Source organism: Gavialis gangeticus, unplaced genomic scaffold (assembly GCF_001723915.1).
Source record: "Gavialis gangeticus isolate Ggan-Ray unplaced genomic scaffold, GavGan_comp1, whole genome shotgun sequence".
In the NCBI taxonomy this organism is placed as follows: domain Eukaryota; kingdom Metazoa; phylum Chordata; order Crocodylia; family Gavialidae; genus Gavialis; species Gavialis gangeticus.
Window position 1 is genome coordinate 108,430,546 of NW_017728992.1, and position 19,329 is coordinate 108,449,874.

Sequence of the window (19,329 nt, forward strand, 5' to 3'; positions counted from 1 at the left end):
CCTGCGGGCCATATTTTGCCCGCTCCTGCCCTAGCTCCTACTCTACAGAACTACAGCAAGACACAAAACTTGCACCAAGCTGTGGAACATCTATTAAGTTTTAAGGCCCTGCATCTAAAATGCTTTAAGTAAAGTGCAAAAGTTACAGTGCCTTTGAAAATGCCTGCTCTGCACATGTACAGGTACCCTAAAGGCACATACAAACATTAAATTTAGACCGGTCGATGTGAACGCAGATCAACCTAAATCTGTAACTGTACAGAAGTTCAGCACACACACAACAGTCTAAAAATGCATAAGCAGCCTAAGATGGACCTTGTGCAAGGTACGCTCGACTGATTCAAGTTAGACTTATGTATCGAACTTGTGTAATGTTCCTAATATGCCACCTTGCCCTATCTTCTGCATGATTTTCATTAAAATTGATAGGGTTTTGACATACAGAACATTTCCTCACTTTCTGGAATTGATCAGATGCATGGCCCCACAACCAGGCCTGAACCAGTTGCTAGAGAGAGAGACTTGTCCATTACCTGCAGGCCATGGGAGGAGCAGGAACACAGATTCTAAACTTCAATCTGAATGCCTTGTTTTCCTACCACCATCTGAGCACATCCCTACGGGATTCCATTCTCCCACCACCCTAACAAAACAAGAAACACAAGAAAACAAGACTGCAGTCAGTTCCTGCTGCCTTGATTCCCTCTGTCACTGACCTCCCTCCTACCCAGGTTTGCAAACTCTATGTTGCCTATTACCTCCCCACATTTCCCTATAAAAGGAAGCTGCCAATGAATCTTACCTGTTTGCCATCCCTGTTTGCTCCTTCCCAGCTAACCCCTGCTTCCTACTTTGGACATCTCTTCCCTTGAGCAGTCTCTTTTCTGGCTTCCCTGACTCTCACACACCTCAGACCACCTTGAGTGCAGGTACAAAAAAACCTTCTTTCCCCAACATTCTGCTTCTTCAAATCTCTGCACTGCCCTCCTTGTGTCCCCTGCATCAAGGCCAGACTTCTGCTTGCATTCTTCCCAGTAATGTAAGTAGGGGTAGGCAAGCAGGGCACCAGGTCTGGGCACCAATTTAGAGGTGGAACAATACTGGCAGCTACCACCACCACTGCTGCCTTGGCTATAAAAACTGCTTGTTACACTTCTGCATGTAACTACATCTCACCCTATTCACTCAGACCTAGTCTTCTTCCTCTTCACTTTTGCTAGCCAAGCAAAGCAAAGTGACAACAAGCTAGGATACAGAGTGAGGTAGTTAGCCATGCTAGTCTGAAGTCAGGCAGAAGGCAGGGCACTGTGGTACCTCATAGATTAACTGATTAGTCTATAAGGTGCCACTCTGCCCTGCAACGTAGGATACAGAGAAATGCCATGTGATACTGATTTTGGTGAAATCAGAATACCAGGGAAGCCTGAAGCAGAAGACAATGAAAACTCACAGATGGCTTGATGCTAGAGGCAGAAGATTCTCTCTGCTGCCAGCTACTGCAGCCTCAGAGGCAGTAATTAACTTAAGTGTTTGAGAAGATTGTCTGCAGCCTGGACCCTAAGAAAAATCATGGGTAGGGGGGAAGAAGGGCTGTAACATGGGGACTCAGAACATGGGTTGAAGTTGCTGCCCTGTCAGTTACAGATACTGCACTGGGAGGTAGGGAAACTGGAGGTTCTCTAGGTAATCAAATCTTATATTAAGGCTTTTCATAGTGCTGCTTGTGGACCCCAGGCAGAAATTACTCTCAAAACAAAGTCCTTTAATAGGTGCAACTAAAAGGAATCACTGTGTGTTCCAAGAAAGACGCAAACTGAATATAGTCATGCCACTGCCGATCTAACCCTAAAAAACAAAAAGGTAATGACAAAACCCCCTTATTTACACCCCATTTTTTGCATAATGGAAGAGAAATTAAAAGAGACATTTTAGTTTTAGGATTTTTAAATGATTCACAGTACCCCAAAACATGGTTTAGTTTTCAATAATAACTAATTCACTGGGATTGTACAATGCCTACCAATAAAAAATCTCAGAAACAGAAGAATAAAAAACAAAAGTTAGCATGCCCAGTGCAAGTCAATCCATATTACCAAGGATATTTTTTAAAGATATTTTAGAAGAATATTATATACTCTAAGCCCACCTCCAGACTTTGTATTGCTTGTGGTCTTGAGTGGAAGACAATGAAAAGTCATTTTCTGAAAACAACAATGTAAGAAGGCTGAAAGATACTGATATAGAAGACTAGTGGTACATCAGGTATCAGAAAATTGTGGAACATATTTCAGTCTCTCTCTTGAAAAGTAATACAGTGCACATGAAGACTCTAAATATTTTTAAAAGTCTGGCTCTGAAAATAATGAATTTTCAAGTGTCATGCTAGACACTCTACAGTAAGTATGTTTTAAAATGTAATACAAAAATCAGTGTTCTAAAGAGCAACTACTAAACTTACTTGCTCTATTCTGGTCACATATTAAAAAACTATTCTTCTGAAGCAATTCATAACAGAATATTTAGAATTCAGGAACATATTACAGTTTTTAATGTCACAGTTCATAGCCAAATGCTAAAAACTTAAAAGCGTTAGACAAAAGCACTAGTGATCAATGCATACCTTTTCCCCTTTTTGTTTTGGGATTACACGTTCTGTCTCCTTATCACACTTATTACCCAACAGTATTATTTCCACCTCGTCATCTGCTTTCTAATAACAAAGAAAGAAAAACATCATTAACAAGCATAATCAAGTTTAAGGGGGGAAAAAGCTTTTTTCGTTCTACCTTTAACATTTCATGTCCTTGAAAAGAAATACATTTTGCCTAAATTTTTTGAGGGATGAGTTATGCAGTCAGTTATGAAAGTCCACTTAACTAAGGCAGTATTCTAAAAAACAAGGAAAACGCAGAGAGAATAGGAGATACTATGCTCCATCTCTGGCAAGGTTCAAAGCTCATGACCCCGTCTTCTAACAAATACTTGATACTGGGGATTTATAGGCCTGGAAGCGCCCCACAAGACTGATACGGTATACCAGATGACATATTACTTAGTTCTACTTTCTAGTTGTCATAAGTAGGGACCTACAAAATCCACAATTACATGATTTTTATGGAAACTGCAAATTTGGCAAGTCCTCTGTGAAAAAGCCTGGTTCCCACGAAAAAGCACGGGGACTGCAAAAAAGCAGGAAAATGGAGAGGGGGATGTGAAAAGAGAGCTGCAAACAGAGGTGGGAAGCCCTGGCATCCTGAAGTATGGGGAGGGGGGAGAAACAGAGAGGCAGTACAACGAGATTTTTGCAGATTAGAGCTGCAGACTCCCCATGCCTCTGATTGGCTGAGGTACCCACCCCCACCTCCAAAGCTGGAGACTGTCAATCTCCAGGGAGGGGCAGGACTTCTAGGTCCCCTTGGCTAGAGGTGGGAGGGGTAGGGGGATGGGGCTGCATCATTCTGCTGTGAACATGGTGCCAAACACCGCACTGGGACCATGATATACGGAGGCAGCCTCCGTGACTTAGGTAGGTCCCTAGCTGTGAGTACTATCAGAAGAGTTTTTTATACTGCCTGAGTGGAAGGGGTGTAATAAGAAGCTCTGGGCATTTTTTCCACACTCTATTGTATACTAGGGTGGTAGAATTACACTCGAAGTGCCCGAACTTACGGTGAATCAATTATTCTAAAACATTTTTAAAAAGCTACTATAAAGTTATTGAAATACCAAAACTGCATTAACTTCAACAGGAGCAAGAATCAACCATTCTGTCCTTTGTCTACCATTAGCTGTCCTGCTAACCCAGTTACATATATCACGAGTCTAAAATGTACTGGATGCTCTATAACACTATTATTTTAGGCCTGTCTATTACAGCTAAAGACTGGAATGATGAGAAAGGAAGTGAAAAGTTCTGTAACAGAACACAGAACCTGCAGACTGACACCATGAAATATGTAATATTTATACATATTTAATACCACTTCTTATCCCTCAGAGTTAGTGGCCTCAGTCCGGTTCATACTGGGCAGGCATCGACATTAGAAACCCCCCCACCGTGATACAGTTATACAAGGGGATGAATGAGCATGAAGAATTAATTACCCTTCCAATTCTAGAGGTAATCCAAACAGATAAGGATCAGGAAAACTCACTTTGCTGCAACCAGTACTATAATGTATGTAGCTCTATAGAACATTTCATTCTGCAGACCTGTCACTCTAAGTACTTTAACAGACACTAAAGCCACATACAGCCATATCCTTCCACCAGTGTGCACATGCACATACACACACTTAGAGATATACAAAGAAAATATCCATTAAAGGATGACAGACCTAATCATCATTTTTAGTATATTTGCACTTTTACAACTAAGTTGCCTCATATGAAAGTACAGAACTAGGCACAATTTATTATTAAGGAATACCATTTCATTTTTTAATCCACTCTCATTTTGGAGTCAGCTAATCTCATTTCATAACTGCAGCTGATGCTCAAGATAATGTAGTATTAAAATGAAGTAAGATCATCATAAGAGTACAAAGTACAGGCCTAAAATAATGAATCAATCTAACCTGGATTAATAGACCAAAATGTTGGCTGTTTCAGAACGCACTGGAGCTTTACTCATTAAGGTCAATGGTTCTCCTACATAAAATTACATCAGTCCCTAAAATAGGGTATGGTAAATAGACAATTTAATCACATCACATAATCATTTTTTTATTTGAAAGAAGTTTTTATGTATCTAAAGCTTTCCTAAGTGACATTTGACTTTACTTTGAAGAAAAAGGTTAAAAGTAAAGGGTAAAACATACTTTCTTTACAAAAAACATGGAATCCATGTTTTAAATTAGCAAGTTCATTCCCATACTAAAAAGTAAGAATATTTTTTGCACAGGAATGTTCTTTCAAAATAACTTTAAAAAGATAAACAACATCAAAAAGCCTTTAAGACAACAATTCCTTCAGAAAAAAATTATAATTTGATTTTCCTGTTAATATAATTTACTAATAAGTTTGCCTTTTGGTAATATGTTCCCTCCATGACTCTCAAAATGTTTTACAAATATGAGAGCTTTTTTGCAGCTTGAAATGTTCATTCAACATAATTTGACTTTGGACTACTATAGAATATATGTCAGACTGAAATTGCCCCTTTCATTTTCAAGCAATTCATATTGTAGATGATACCTTTGAGACCTTAAGCCAATGTAAATTAGTGGCATTAAAATCTGATCTGACCCCAAGCAGTATCATCAATCCAGTTAAGCTGATTTGCATTTCCTGAGAATAAGAACTGGTAAGTGTTCCAAAACCTCATATAGATTTCATAGACATTAGGGCTGGAAGGGACCTCAGAAGATCATCGAGTCCAGCCCCACGCCCCAGGGACAGGAATTTAGCTAGGGTCAAAAGAATATAATGTTTGTGACCCCTCAAAATAATTAAACTTGGAAGTACAAAACCAAAGTCTAAAACTCCCTAAATTTGGAGGGCTGGGGTGTTAATGTGGGAAGGAATGGATTCCAAAATAGTTTTTGCTACAAGGGTGATACTGCCATTGTGGATGCAAATGCAGCCACCTGTCTGCATCAGAGGTGGGGGAGGGGATGTGGGAGGTCAAAATATTCTTTATGATTCTTTTCAGTTCCAATTTTCTCTTTTTTTTTTTTTACCTTTCATTAGTCTAAATTTACTCCAATCTGAAAAGGAAAAGTCATTTCAACCTGTAAAGCAAAAATGTCAAAAAAGGACAGCTGGACAATTGCAAAACTTATTTCTTTTCAAGTCAAGAGAGTTTGGCTCCAGTAAATTGTTTTTCCTTCTTTTCTTTTCTGGCAAAAAATAGTTTATCAAAAATTTCCCACCAGTTCAGCAATGTTTAAGTCATTGTGATCTCTGGCCACAAGGGGGAGCAGCCAAAAAGCATGACATAGAGGGCTGATTAGAAGACAAGACTATGAACATGAGAGTTATGATGAGAGATTACTGTATTCTCTTAACCAAGCTCTGACATGGACTCCTTCCGAGGTCTTGGTTAATTCATGTTCTACTCTATTTGTAAAATTGTGGCCACCTAATTGGTGCCCCAAACCAATTAAATACATGGCTATGCACTCTGATATGCAAATGATGATTTGAATATGCACGCATCACAACAAATGAGGTGTACAAATGTGAACTTATTTTCCATATTCCTTTCCATGTTTTATCTTTTGAAAGCCAAGATGTTATTCTTCCAATATAATTTTCTCCCTTCATTTTACAGAAATATTACTTCACAAGGGTAGAATATGCAAGCACATAGAAGTAATATAAAAACTTCTAACAAAGTAGGTGCAAGTAGCTATCATACCTTCAGGTTATTTGGAAAATTAGCCCTTGACAATCTTTTTATCTGGTATAGATTAGTGGTGCCCAGCTACTGGTGCAAAGTCAGTCCCTGGGCCAGATCTAAAGAACAGGGCCAGTCTACAGGCCAGATCCGGGGCTGCACCACCTGATCCATGGGATCTGGAATCTGGTATGGCAGCATTAATTGCTGTGGTTCCTAGACACACAATAGCTGCTAATCCTCCTGCCCCAAATTTCCTGTCCCATGGGCCCGATGACATCATTCTGTGCTCCTGATCTGGCCTGTGGGATTCCTCACAGATCCAAAACGTTGAGTGCAGTGAGTGGCAGCAGCAGCATTAATTGCCACATTCCAGGAGCTGCAACAATTAATGCATCCACCACTCACCGTACCACCACATTTCCAGAACCAGGGTGAGACCCGCAGGCCAGATGACATGGCTCCATTTGCCAGATCCAGACAGCAGGTCTGGGTCATCCTTGGTATAAATGGACACTAAGATTAAACAGCTGCATTCTACCTTACTTACAGTAGGACAGTGATGACACAAACACACGCTTGATATTTCCCTATACAAAAGTAGCCAGTTAAGGCTTGGTGCCTCAAAGAATTACCTCACTTATCCTCCACAAACTCCCCCATTTATCCTTTATGGACCAACAATGAGCTTATTGGTGTGATTATGATAGTCACTATTCAGTTACATATTAAGAGAGTGGAAAGGAAAACAGAACTTTTTGGCAAGACAGTATAGTATGGAAGTTGACAGCTCTAACTAATAACTAAGCATCACAATACATTTGAGCAGGAAAAACTATTAAGAGGAGACAGGATATGTACATATAACCTAACTGAAGTCAGTTTCTATACCAATGTAAATTAGAGTGAAGTCAAGAAAGGACACGTGCAACTTTCTTGGGACAGATAACACGGTAGATGGTTATTGTAGCACTTCATTGCAAAGCAGTAAGGGAACAAGTAATGGCCCATTTGCCTTTAGCAAACAACTGTCCCAAAAGGACAACAGACCAAGGAAAGTGTAACTTGCATCATAGTATTTTATCCTCAGTTTTTTGGGAGTAATTATCTTTTGGATTGGGGGAAGTCTCCCCTAGTTTGTATTACCTGTGCATTCATTTCTTACACAAGTGTAATGCTGATTCCACCAATATAGACGTTATTATGTCTGTCCATGCCTTGGGAAGTACATGAAGTCACATGGCAAGACAGTGACTTTCCTCAAATCACTAGACCATATAAATTGTAAATTTATTCTTTATAATTAATGATGATTACGTTTTCAAGGAATCCACTGATTCCTGCAGGTGGTTACATACTTAGGGCTTATACCACCTACATTTGCAATTCTTATACATATCTCCCACAGGAATCTAAGCACCTGGTTTTACTTTATTTTATCTAGTTCTCTTTCACTCTTGTTGGAAATATATCCAAAAGGTACAAGTTTTTAGCTATCAGCAAGCATTCATTTTGATTAGAGTTAAATTGACCTTCTGATCACAAAAACAATCCAGATCAAACATAGTCCAGCAGTCACAAAATGCTTAGGAACCTGGATTCATTGGGCATCTGATGCCTGGAAAAAATCTGCAGACACCAAAGCAGTAAAATTCATGCTAGCTCCATATGTGCCTAACTCCCACCAAGATTCGGTTGAGATGCAGAGCAGTGATGAGAGACACTTAAACTCTGCCCAAGTCCTCAATTCTTTAGGAAGCCAGAGAGCCTATGCAGCATCTCTGACACTGACAGCCTGCATACAGTTCATTACAAAACACTGTCATTATAAGGGTCGTGGTACTACCACTCACTCGCGCCCAACAGCCTCATTGTTGGAGACATAACTAGGAAATGGGAGATCTGGTTTCTAGCTCCTCCTCAATCTGCATCTTCCTCTTCCCAGGAAAGTGCCCTAAACAGCAAGGTATTGAGTAGGCTAGTTAGGGTCCTCCCCACCTCTCCTGCTGAAGTGAGGCCACTAGGCAGCCAATAGAATAACAGTCGTAGGGCCAGAAGGAATACAAGCAAAAGAGTCATTGGTTAAAAATCAGGGACCCAGTCCCTGGTAGCAGGGACTGGAACACAGACTTCCTGGAGAGTGCCCTCTTCACAGCCCTCTCTTTCTTGTTCTCCTAACTTTTGCATTTTTGTTGCCAGTGGGGAGCTAGGGCTGTCTCATGGAAGTGAGAGATGTGAGTTTGAGTCCTCTCAGGATGAGGAGAGTCTCAAACCCAGATCTCCTATTTCCTACATAACCATTATGCTCAGTGGCAAAAAGTGGACATCACCAGTAGTCATGCTCAAGAGTGAACAGGGTGTGCTTTATGCTGAATTCAATGCTGCTATAAGGGTTATCAGGGTGAGTTAACCATCCTTGTTCAGAAATGTGTCTCCACTCTGTGTGTTCTGGATTTCAAGATGACAGAGATACTCTATGTGTATCCCTGTAGCTACACCTATGCTCTAGAGAACTATGAGAGGTAGGCCCTTACGCTTAGTATTTCCTACTGGCTAGCTGCACACCATTCCTTGTTCAGCTCCTAGATGCTCCTTAATCTCCCCATTTATTGTGCCAGTATCCAAGGTGTCCAACTCTTTTAGGTTGGATCACTCATCTTTGGCAAAACACCTAAGCTTTAGACACTGCAATCACTAAGCAAAAGCACCTACAAGGCTGATTTTGATCTGGTGCTAAAAACTGATAATGTCCCTAGCCCAGAAGTTCAGTGCACATAAAGTGCTTTCAAAATAGCCTAAATTGGTTTAAGATAAACCTGGATGGATGTGGTATCAGACTTAACTGATTTAGGTTAAATTGGTTTATTGAAATTCCAGCCCAGATCCCCTCCAGAGTCAAGTTAACTCACAGCCCCCCAGCATCCCAGGATGCTTTGCATCTCCCTGTAAACCCCACCTCAAAGGGTGAGTGGGCTAGCCTTGGCCCAAGCTGTCTGCTACGGTCAACCAGGGAGGCATGCTCTAGTGCCCCGCATCTTCTGGCCTGGGCCACTGCGGGCATATGGCTGCATTTTCAGAATCAAAAGTCTGTTCACTTGCTTATCAGTTCAATCTACACTGCTTAGACTACCCTGTGAAGATAGAATCAATTAAGCCTCAGGCTTTTTGTCTCTCTTATGTCAAGAGAGCTGTGTCCACACCAGGAGTTTTGTCAGTATAGCTCCATCAGCTAAGGAAGCAAACCTTGCAGTATAAACCTGGTCTAGCTGCTGTTGGTTATGCTGTCTTTATAGTAATTTTGTGACACCAGCACAATGCAAAAAAGTCGTATGCATCTAAAAGAGAATCTAGGGCATTGTGTCTGTGTACAGGGGCTCAGCTGCCATCTGGTGCAGATCTTGGTATAAACAAATTCCAAATTATATGCAGTTACTTTATTTCATATAATTATTTATTTTTATAGGCCTAACTGAACTCTCAGTCCTTCTGAATAGTTGCATGCAATTTCTAACACCTTTAAACCATTTTCCCAATCAACAACACATAATGTATTAAAAGTCAGTTTTGTCTGCAATTCTTTTAAACTTATAAAGAAAAACTAAAGCAGCTTCTGAAGTAATTTTCCTGCAATAAACATACTATTATAAGGGCATGACAGCTCTGATACAGGCATAAAGAATATGTCAATTAAGTTTTCTATAGTCTTTACTGAGCATATTTTTTCTACTCAGCTTTTCACAGAAAGTCAGAGTACTGAGTTACCTTTAGACCTCAATGTAAGAATGACCTAAATATTGAGGTTCTTGTATGACTTGAACTCACTCGAGCAGTAATAATAGATTTGTTGCTAAAAAAATTATCTTATTACACTCTTAGTATTAATTGAAATGCAAACAAATTTGATTTATTACCCTACTGACAGTTAGTTTTCTATTAAGTGATTGAGGATCTGTTACCAGGAGTGCTAATTCACAAGGGTTGTAATTTTTTTAATTTGTGGAAAGGGCCTGGAACACTAGACAGATGCTTTTACAAAAACTCTATGATTCTAAATAAAGTCTGATTATTATATGAATCTAGATAAGATACATAAAATTATAAAAGATTAAGTTTGATCTGATTATGCCTAAATGCAAATTTTATACTCTCTTACAACTCCCAGTGTTTACCAAAGGAAACTCCATCAGCCAATTAATTACATCTACAAACCACTTTTGGTCCACCCACCCTTGTACCTTTTTCAACTTAAAGTAGCAATAGCAACTTTGCCATTGGGCATTTACTGGGGAATTAAATAATGTGGGGCAGAGCTACCCAGCACATCCACAGGTGGTGGATAGTGGAAAGACCTTCATTGAAGGTTAGCTATAAAATAAGCAGGGGTAACTCTGATGAATAAGCAGGCATGGACCAAGCAGTGGCAGCACCACTAGACTGTGGTGAGGACAGCAGATGGCAATTCTTTCCCTCCTGAAAATCCTTTGAGGGTGCTGTGACATGGCAAGTACAGGTCACCACTAGAATAAGCCTGCCCAGCCCCTAGCCATGGGTCTACAAGTCCTCAAAGGCTGCACAGGTGCATGAAGGCTGCAGCGGAACGAGATCCCCTGTTGTCTTGGTCTCCTTGCCATTGGATCAAGGTCCTGTTCTGCCAAGAGCCATGTGGAAGCAGACGTACAGCAGCTTCTCCATGATAAAATAAGTCACGCACGGGCACCTTCCATGAAAACAGCTTTTCCAGCATGTCACAGGGCGGGGCGCAGGAGCAGCCGTGATCTCCCCTGGCGCCCCTACCGTGCCAAGTTGGGTCTTGAACGCACCCTCTTTCTCACCCGCCACATCTTGGTCTTATATATAGTTTTGTATGGGAGGCTGCCTTCCGTCCCCTTGGGCACGGCACTCTCGTACTGGCCCTACTCTGAACTGGTGCACCCCGCCTCATGGGCTATGCATGCCTCCAACCTCCCCTTTAGCACGCCCCAAGCCTTGCAGATGTGCCAGATGTTCTCGTGTCTGTATGCTCGCCCCTTCCTGGGGTCTCTCAATACGCGCACCCCTTCTCTCTCTGGGGTCCCTCAGTATGCGCGCCCAATCTGTTTGCCCCCTCTCTGGGGCCTTTCTGCAATACTTGCCCCTCCGGGGCTTCTGTTCACACTGTTGCCCTTCTCCGGGCTTCTCAACCGCACACTCTGTCCTCTTCAGGCTCCTCACCGCACGCTCGGTCCTTCTCCGGACTTTTCACTGCGCGCTCAGCCCTACTCCGGACTCTAATCATGCGCCTCACCCTTCTCCAGGCTCCTAGTTCTATCTGCACCCCTCTCTGGGCCTGTCCCACGCTTCTCGTGCCTGTCGCCCTCTCTGGGCCTGTCCCGTGCTTCTCGCGCCCGTCGACCTCTCTGGGCCTGTCCGGCGCTTTTCGTACCCGGGGCTCAGGTGACCCGTAGCCGTGCCTGGCCCCCTGACCCTTCTTGGGGTCCTATGCCCTAGTGGGCAAAATACTGCCCTCACGGGCTGGGGTCTTAACACCCCACACGCAGCGCCACACTGACGCCCAACAGCCATGCCTCCCAGGCACTGCTTGCTGTGCCCGTACAGGGCACCCAGGAACCCCCAGACTACTGGGGAGCTCCCGTGAGGCCTCCTCACACCCCTACAGCCTCACCTGGTCCTCCGGTGTAATAATAACGAACTAGCAACATAAAGCCCTGAGCCAACCAGCTACAACACAAAAGAAGCCGCTCGGCTATAACCTAAACTGCGCGCCACCTAGGCGCTCCCTCACCTCTCTGCCAGGGTTTTCTTCACCCCCTCTCATCATTATACGGACGCTGGAGCGCTGTGGCTGCTCTGCTTAACTCTGGTCTGCTCGGCTCTGCTCTGCAGCAGCAGAGCTCCTGCTCCTCGGGCTGCCAGAGGGGAACTGACCCTGGCCTCGGCCTGTCTGATTATAAAGGCCAGGCCCTGCCCCTCTTCCGGTCAGCTGACCCAATCTGTTGCCTCAGCAACCGCCAGCGGGGCTGCCCTGTTGACTGACAGCTCCGCCCGTATTACCCTTACTAGTAGTGAGCAACCTAGTGCTCGGCTACACAGCATATTCCTCAAGCCCTTTGGTGACCAGCTAATGGCAATGGGAACAGAACTGTAAGGTCTGGAAGCTCCTAGTCATGAACAGGTATGAAGGCAGTGGTTATAAGAGAGTCTGTCGATCCCAGATAGGCCTCATCAGCTATCTTCGGACACACAAATGAGACAATCATGGAAGACAATCATCTTCGAATATGAGGGATTGCTAAAGAAGATTTACTGGTAATCCTCAAGGCACAATCAGGTAACATCACCTCCCACTGAGTAACTAATTCTGAAGAAATGCCCTGTGTTTTAACCATTATTGCATAAAACACTTATTTTACACTGCATACCCACCTACAGTTTACCCAAGACACTAAACTATTAGACATGATAGTGAAGTCTGATAGAACTGTATCTTATTATTTAATTCAAATTATGAGACTCACTAATGAGTCTTTGTCTAGACTGGCCTGCAACTGAAATCACGCCATTCACAGTCCTAGAATTTATTTCATATTGAATATTTTTGTTTTTTACTGTTAGTTTAACCTAAGCAGATAAAATTTTATGAGGAAAGGTTAAACAAGATAAAACTGAATTGCTTAGGTAATCATTGAAAGGGAATATAACAATATATGATAGAGGCAAATTATCAACAAGGATGGAACATAATGGTTTAATTTGATATTGGGATAACTAAGACCAGTGGGCTGAAATTAAGAAAGGGAAAGCATAGGTTACATATAAGGAAAATCTTCCTCACGTCAAGTTCAACTGGATTGTGGAGACTACCTGTTGGTGGCTGAAGCCCCATTCCTCAAGGTATCTGAATTCAGACTGGACAAAATACTAGATGAAATGTATCATAGGTGAAAATTTGACAATGTTATGGAGATGTTCTGGAGGACCTACCAAGCATTTCCATATCTCCTATGAAACTATCTACTATAAAACTATTACAATAGTATACTGTAGGTGGGTCTACACATGCACCTGACTGCACGGTTGTTATTGCTGGTACCGCTGGTACTGCGCAGTCCTGGTGCCACACAGGTCATTTCCAACCCTACTGCACAGTAGCAGTGGCATCACAGTTTGTGCCCGCCAGTGCTGTGTCAGCGTAGCGATGAGCTAAGTCACCATAGCTCATCGCTATGGCAACACAGCATCTCATATAGACACGCCCTGTATGTAGCAATGGAACAAACTAAGACAAGAAGCTTTGAACCTGACCAGCAATAATATTTATCCTAGAGGCCCTCTTTACATATGCAGGTAAATATGAAACAGGATCTAATCCACAATTTACAAAATAGTGCCTCCTACCATGACACATGTGCATGGCAGGAAGCGGAACTGTGGGATTACACATTACAGCCCAATGCACCTCACTGCAGGTGCAGGAGGAGCCCATTAACTGCCCCAATTTCCCAACCCTAAAGGTATGTGAGATCATATGAAATGGCTGTTTCATTCACCCCTGAGGCTGAGAGATCACCACAGCAGTGAAACTCCTATCCTGGGAGTTTCATGCACCCTTGGGGCTGGGAGATCACAGTCCTGCAGCTGCCAGGACCCAGCTGGGTCCTGATACCAGGAAGCATGCTGTGGGGACCCAATGGTAAGGTGCTGCCAGAACCCAGAGACTGCAGATGCTGGGGCTGAGAGTCCCCTGTGGTTGCAGGACTCACATCCCCAACTGGGCAAGGGACACCCTGTGTGGCTGGGAGCCCACAGCTGATGGGGCTCCCAGACATAGGGCAGAACCTGCTATACATGCAAATTGAATCTCAATAGCAACCAGCTATGAAGTTAGTACACATTTTTGAGTCTAACTTTATAGCTGGTTCGAGCTTTTTATGGCATAATAGGCTTCTTTGCATGTGTAGCTGGTCTCAGGGTAATTACACTACTAACTCATTAATTTCACAATAACTATAACATGTAGATGGGGCCATAGTTTTTTTAAACATATTAAGTGCATTAAGTCAGGAAATTAAGCTATTAAACACCCTGAAAAAAAGACTGACAGAAGTCAGGTATTCTTACCTGATGTATTTCATTTATCCAGTTTGTGATGCTTTGAAAGCTGTCTGAATTTGTGATGTCATAGACAAGAACAAACCCTTGTGCCCCACGGAAATAACTAGTGCTAAGCGTGTGGAATTGTTCTTGACCAGCAGTATCCCTGCAATACACCATAAGAGATCACTTGGTATTGCATGCCCTGCAAGAACATGGAAATGGTTTTGTAGTGCCACATGAATAAAATCCTTATATGCTCTATTCTGCTATTCTGTAGGGACAGGGAAAGGACAGCAAGCTTTGTAAATATTTTGACTGTTCTAGAGCCTACACTTATGTAACTGAAAAGGCAGAAAATAGTCAAAGTCCTTGTCTACATGGAGGTTTAACCACTACATGGTTAAATGATGTAACTGCACTGGTATACCCCTTACTGTAATATGTCTGCATTGCTTTATACCAGTACTATGACTTGCTTTAGAGTAAATAAGCATTATGCACTGAAGAAATGCACTGGTGTAGGACCCTTAGATTGGAGGTTCACCAATAACGCTATATTGGGGTGGCTACACCAAGAGCTAAGATCCTACACTGGTCCCTTTAGATGGGGAGAGGAAAGTGGTATAAAGATCTCTAAACAGGAGATATGACTTGGCTGAGGGAGGATTCTCCCAGCATAGGAACCTCAAAAGGTAGATGCCAGCTTGACTTCTGTAAACTCTAACATAGGGAGTGAATTAAAAGCACAGCTAATATGGGAGGTGTATGCCAGGGTGGGATACCATCCACACCATGCAGCAACACAGGGATTTCAGGGTACACTGCAGGCCACATTGGTTTCTGGGAAACTGCCATAAAACTTAAGCAGGTCTCCAGGGCTGTCTTAATTAGCCTTGAAGATCTAGCTGCTCAAGATCTAGGGTTGTCAGAACATCAACTTAGTTAAAGAATTATCCCTTTAAAAATAATTCTAACCATTGCAAATATTAACACACCTCAGTTCAAATAGCTGGGCTCCAGCATTCCTGCTGCAACCTTATTTAAAAATAAGGTAGGGATGCTCAAAGATTCATCATGCTAGACCTCCCTCAAAATTCTGATGAGCATGCGTGTCTGAAGTAATGAAACAATTTGCTTTGTTTCTTACCTTTAAAATTGTAATAAAGTTGCTTATATTTAATATGTAGTAGAGGTCTGCAATTTATTTGTATGCCACAACAGTGAAACCTTAATGTTAAATGGTTTTAGAGATAACTGCTTTTTTTAAGTGTCTACTAGTTGCTGTAAACAATAAGCTCCCCTAGGCATAATTCAAATTTTAAAATGCACTATGAAGTAATAATTAGACTATAGACATACAATTAAAACCAGATGAGATTGTGTGTCTTGTACTATAATTTCGCTGGCTTCCATTCGTGGGGAAAAAATTAAAACTTACCATATTTGAAGTTTCACTGTTGTATCATCGAACGTTATTGTTTTTACTTTAAAATCAATACCTAAAAGAAAAAAGAAAATCTGTTACATTTCTTTCTTCTCTCTTTTTTTTTTTTAACAATAGCTTTTGTTTTAGACTGTTATTAGGTAATAGTTATTTTGGACATCTGAAGGGGAAGAGAAAAGGAACGACAATTACCAAAAAAAGAACAAACGCAACACGAAACAGAAGTGGCAAAACCAGAACTATTACAAGCAACTCTCTGTCAGTCATAAGTACATTCTATCGAAAATAACCATCAGACAGGTCAATGTTTTACACTCAGCTCCTTGTGCACTGTCAGTTTTGACAAACCTGAATTAGTAGGCAAATGATATGACAGCAGCTTGGTGGCTGATGCATAGAACAGTCGCAGTATTTGAAACTACAGTGTTTGACTAAGTGATTCAGCTCCAAAATAACAGTTCTGCAGGTTTGTACCAAGGTTTAGGACAGCATCCTGTTTCAGCTTATACACCCATGTAGCAGTGGTCCATTGGCATAACTGCCATTTTTGATACTTGGGCACAGTTTGAAACCGTTTCCCTTGCAGTGCAGATACATAAGCATCCACACAGCTACTGAGTTTGCACAATGAGATGCATGCTAACCAGGCCGGTATGCAGCTCTATATATGTGTTCACTGGGCAAGTGTAAGTCAAACTTCTACAGAACAAAAACTGATGACTGGAGTGCTGGATGTCGGAGGAGGAAATATAGGAGAGCCTCTTCCATCGCAATTCACTAACCATCAGGCCATAGGTTAAGCATCCCAAAAGGAGGGCAGGAGAAGGGACTGGAAAATGCCTGTCACCTGATGATGAGAGCACTCTGCTGGGAAGTTGGAGAGATTCAAGTTCAAACCCCATCTAAGTGAGGGGCCTCTTGCATTTGCCTCCTGGGCAAGTGGTGTAACTACTCAGCTACTGGGGCTAAACCATGAAAGGTAACCTCTCCTCCATTTGCAGGACCAAGATTTTAGGATTTACACTTAGGTACATGCATACTGAGTCACGTACTTGCTCAGCCAATGTGCAGCCTACTGAACCTACTCAAATACCACATGCACACATGTCCACACTTCACAGGGAATAGGATCACAAATTATCAGTAAGTCCCCAAAATGGCAGTTGTGTGACAGGAAAACTAACATTTGAGGTGTAAGGTGAAATTCTAACAAATAGAGAAGTATCCAGAAGTAAACAAAAGAAGTTTGAGCCTTCGTGCCCCCTGCTTCCGCTGCCCTTTTGCCTGGGATGATCTAGCTGGGGTTGGTCCTGCTTTGAGCAGGGGTAGACTAGATGACCTGCTGAGGTACCTTCCAGCCCTCATTTTCTATGATTCTATGATTCTGAGTATCCAGGATTGCATCAATAGGACTAGAAATAAATTAAGCTAGGACTACATTCAAGATTAAGTAAAGAACATTACTTCTATCTTGCCTCTCCATATAAACCTCTTTGCATCTAAACCCAATGTTTTAGAGATAAAGCTGACATTGGTCCTATGAATGCTGTAATGTTGCCTTTGCATCCATGATACTGTTTTCCTCAAGGATGATTTTCTTTACAATTTGTTGTTATTTTCATTGCATATATTATGTAATATATTATGTATATTATATTACATGTGTAAAAGTGCAACAAAGATTTATGACAGGATGCTTTTCTTGTCCTGAGGAGTTTATATTCCAATATGATGAAACTCCAGGTAATGCATTAAAATCTATGAGACAGCAAAAAAGGGGAAATTGTACAATTCCTTGCAGTTATACTAGTTCTTCAATTAGTTTGTGAAATTGTAAAGAAAGCATTTCAAATGAGTTTCATTCTCACAACATGACCACTGGAAAACCCCATCATTCTATTTATTCACTGCAAATCCACTACAGTATGTCTCGATGAATAAAAGGATATGGTTTAATCATGTTAGGTCAATTACATTAGTAAAACATAATTGAAAGTCCTGTTAGCTGGCAGTGTTAGCTGGCCTTATCTCCTGAAAAGGCAAAAAGACAGCTAGATAACAATTTCAAACTGTAAGAACTATAAGCCTGCATCTTAACAGGGCTTTTAAACAGTGTTACATGAATTTGACTGAGTTAACAGAATTGAAAAAGCATACACTTCTTCCATATGAAAATAAGACTGTGTTGTATGAAAGTGTAGTATCTCCCATAAAAAGCTTTATAACTGATTTCAGTGAAGGTTGGGAAACAATGTTTGGTACTATCACAATATATATATAAAAGTAAAAAAAAGCCTTAAACTATACCATAGCAAGGATGCTAATCCAGAGAAAATATACTATGTTTCAAGCCCTAGAAAACATTTTCTACTACTAGTAGCCTTATTGCTCATGAATCAAGATTGCTCAACCTATTAGAAACTATAGTACTTTAAAAATCTGTGCTGTTGTATCATAGCACCTTTGTTCATGGGTGGATCCGGGAACTGGCAAAGGGTGATGCAGGTGCAGAAACCTGTGCTACAAGGGTGTCTGCACTTCCAGTCCCAGCCTCTTCCCTCCACAACCCACTTGTGGCAACAGACTATACTGCAGGAGTCTACAGGGACTTTTTAAAGTCCACAAGGCAGGTAAGAACCCCCCACCTTCCCCCAGGTACTCAGACTTGTTTCCTCTCTCCCCTCTCCTCCCGACCCCACCCCACAACACCCCACCCCACTCCTCTTCCTCCACTCACACCTGCTGCTGTTTCTACTGTTCCAGGGTCAGGGGAAGCTTCAGAGCTGCTTCTGCTGATACCAGCCAAGCTGCCAGGCTCCAGCTGGGCTCAGCTCGGCTCAGCTTGGACAGTGGCAGCAACAGTGGCAGTAGATTCCCCTACCCTGCCTGGTCTGTCCCCTGGCCCCTGCCTGTGGGAAGGGTCCCCCTGCCCCTGCCTTTGTTTAGAAATAAAATCATCAGTATTCATAGATTGTCTTTGCAGGATAGCTTTAATACTCTGTTTTCTATGGTCTGTAATTCATAAGTTTCTTCTTATATGTTAATGGTGGGCTAATGTCAATACTTTGTATATCAACATTGCAGATTCACTGAAGTATGTAAGAAGAAAGGCAGAAAAAACATTATGAAGATCTGCACAATCTACTGAGTGACTGCTCATTTCAATACTACATTTCTTCAACAATGCAAAATAAAGCCCAAAGCTCTTTGAAGTTTATCAGGCCTCAATAAGCCATAGCCAAGCCATAAAAATCAAGGGCCCACAGGTGCAATCGGGTTCTGCTGAAGAAGAGCTGAACTAAAGGAACCCATAGTGCATGGTTATATTTGAGAATCTGCATAACTTAGTTGGAGAAGCGCTGAAGACTCAGAGGGGAGGGGAGCCGGGTGTCCAAGGGGAGTGGTCGCTCCTTAAGGAGACGATCCTCCAAGCCCAGAGGAAGGTAATCCC

General features: G+C 42.0%; 1 protein-coding gene across 1 annotated transcript in view; it reads right to left on the reverse strand.

The window, feature by feature from the left end:
• Positions 1 to 19,329, reverse strand: part of LOC109304267 (ras-related protein Rab-10-like) — a 47,370-nt gene that overhangs the window by 19,688 nt on the left and 8,353 nt on the right. Inside the window, exons 2-4 of the mRNA XM_019526753.1 lie at positions 15,873 to 15,933; positions 14,459 to 14,597; positions 2,621 to 2,710 (exon numbers count right to left, since the gene is read on the reverse strand). Of these exons, the coding sequence (XP_019382298.1) occupies positions 2,621 to 2,710; positions 14,459 to 14,597; positions 15,873 to 15,933 (290 nt within the window). The remainder of the gene's footprint in view (positions 1 to 2,620; positions 2,711 to 14,458; positions 14,598 to 15,872; positions 15,934 to 19,329) is intronic.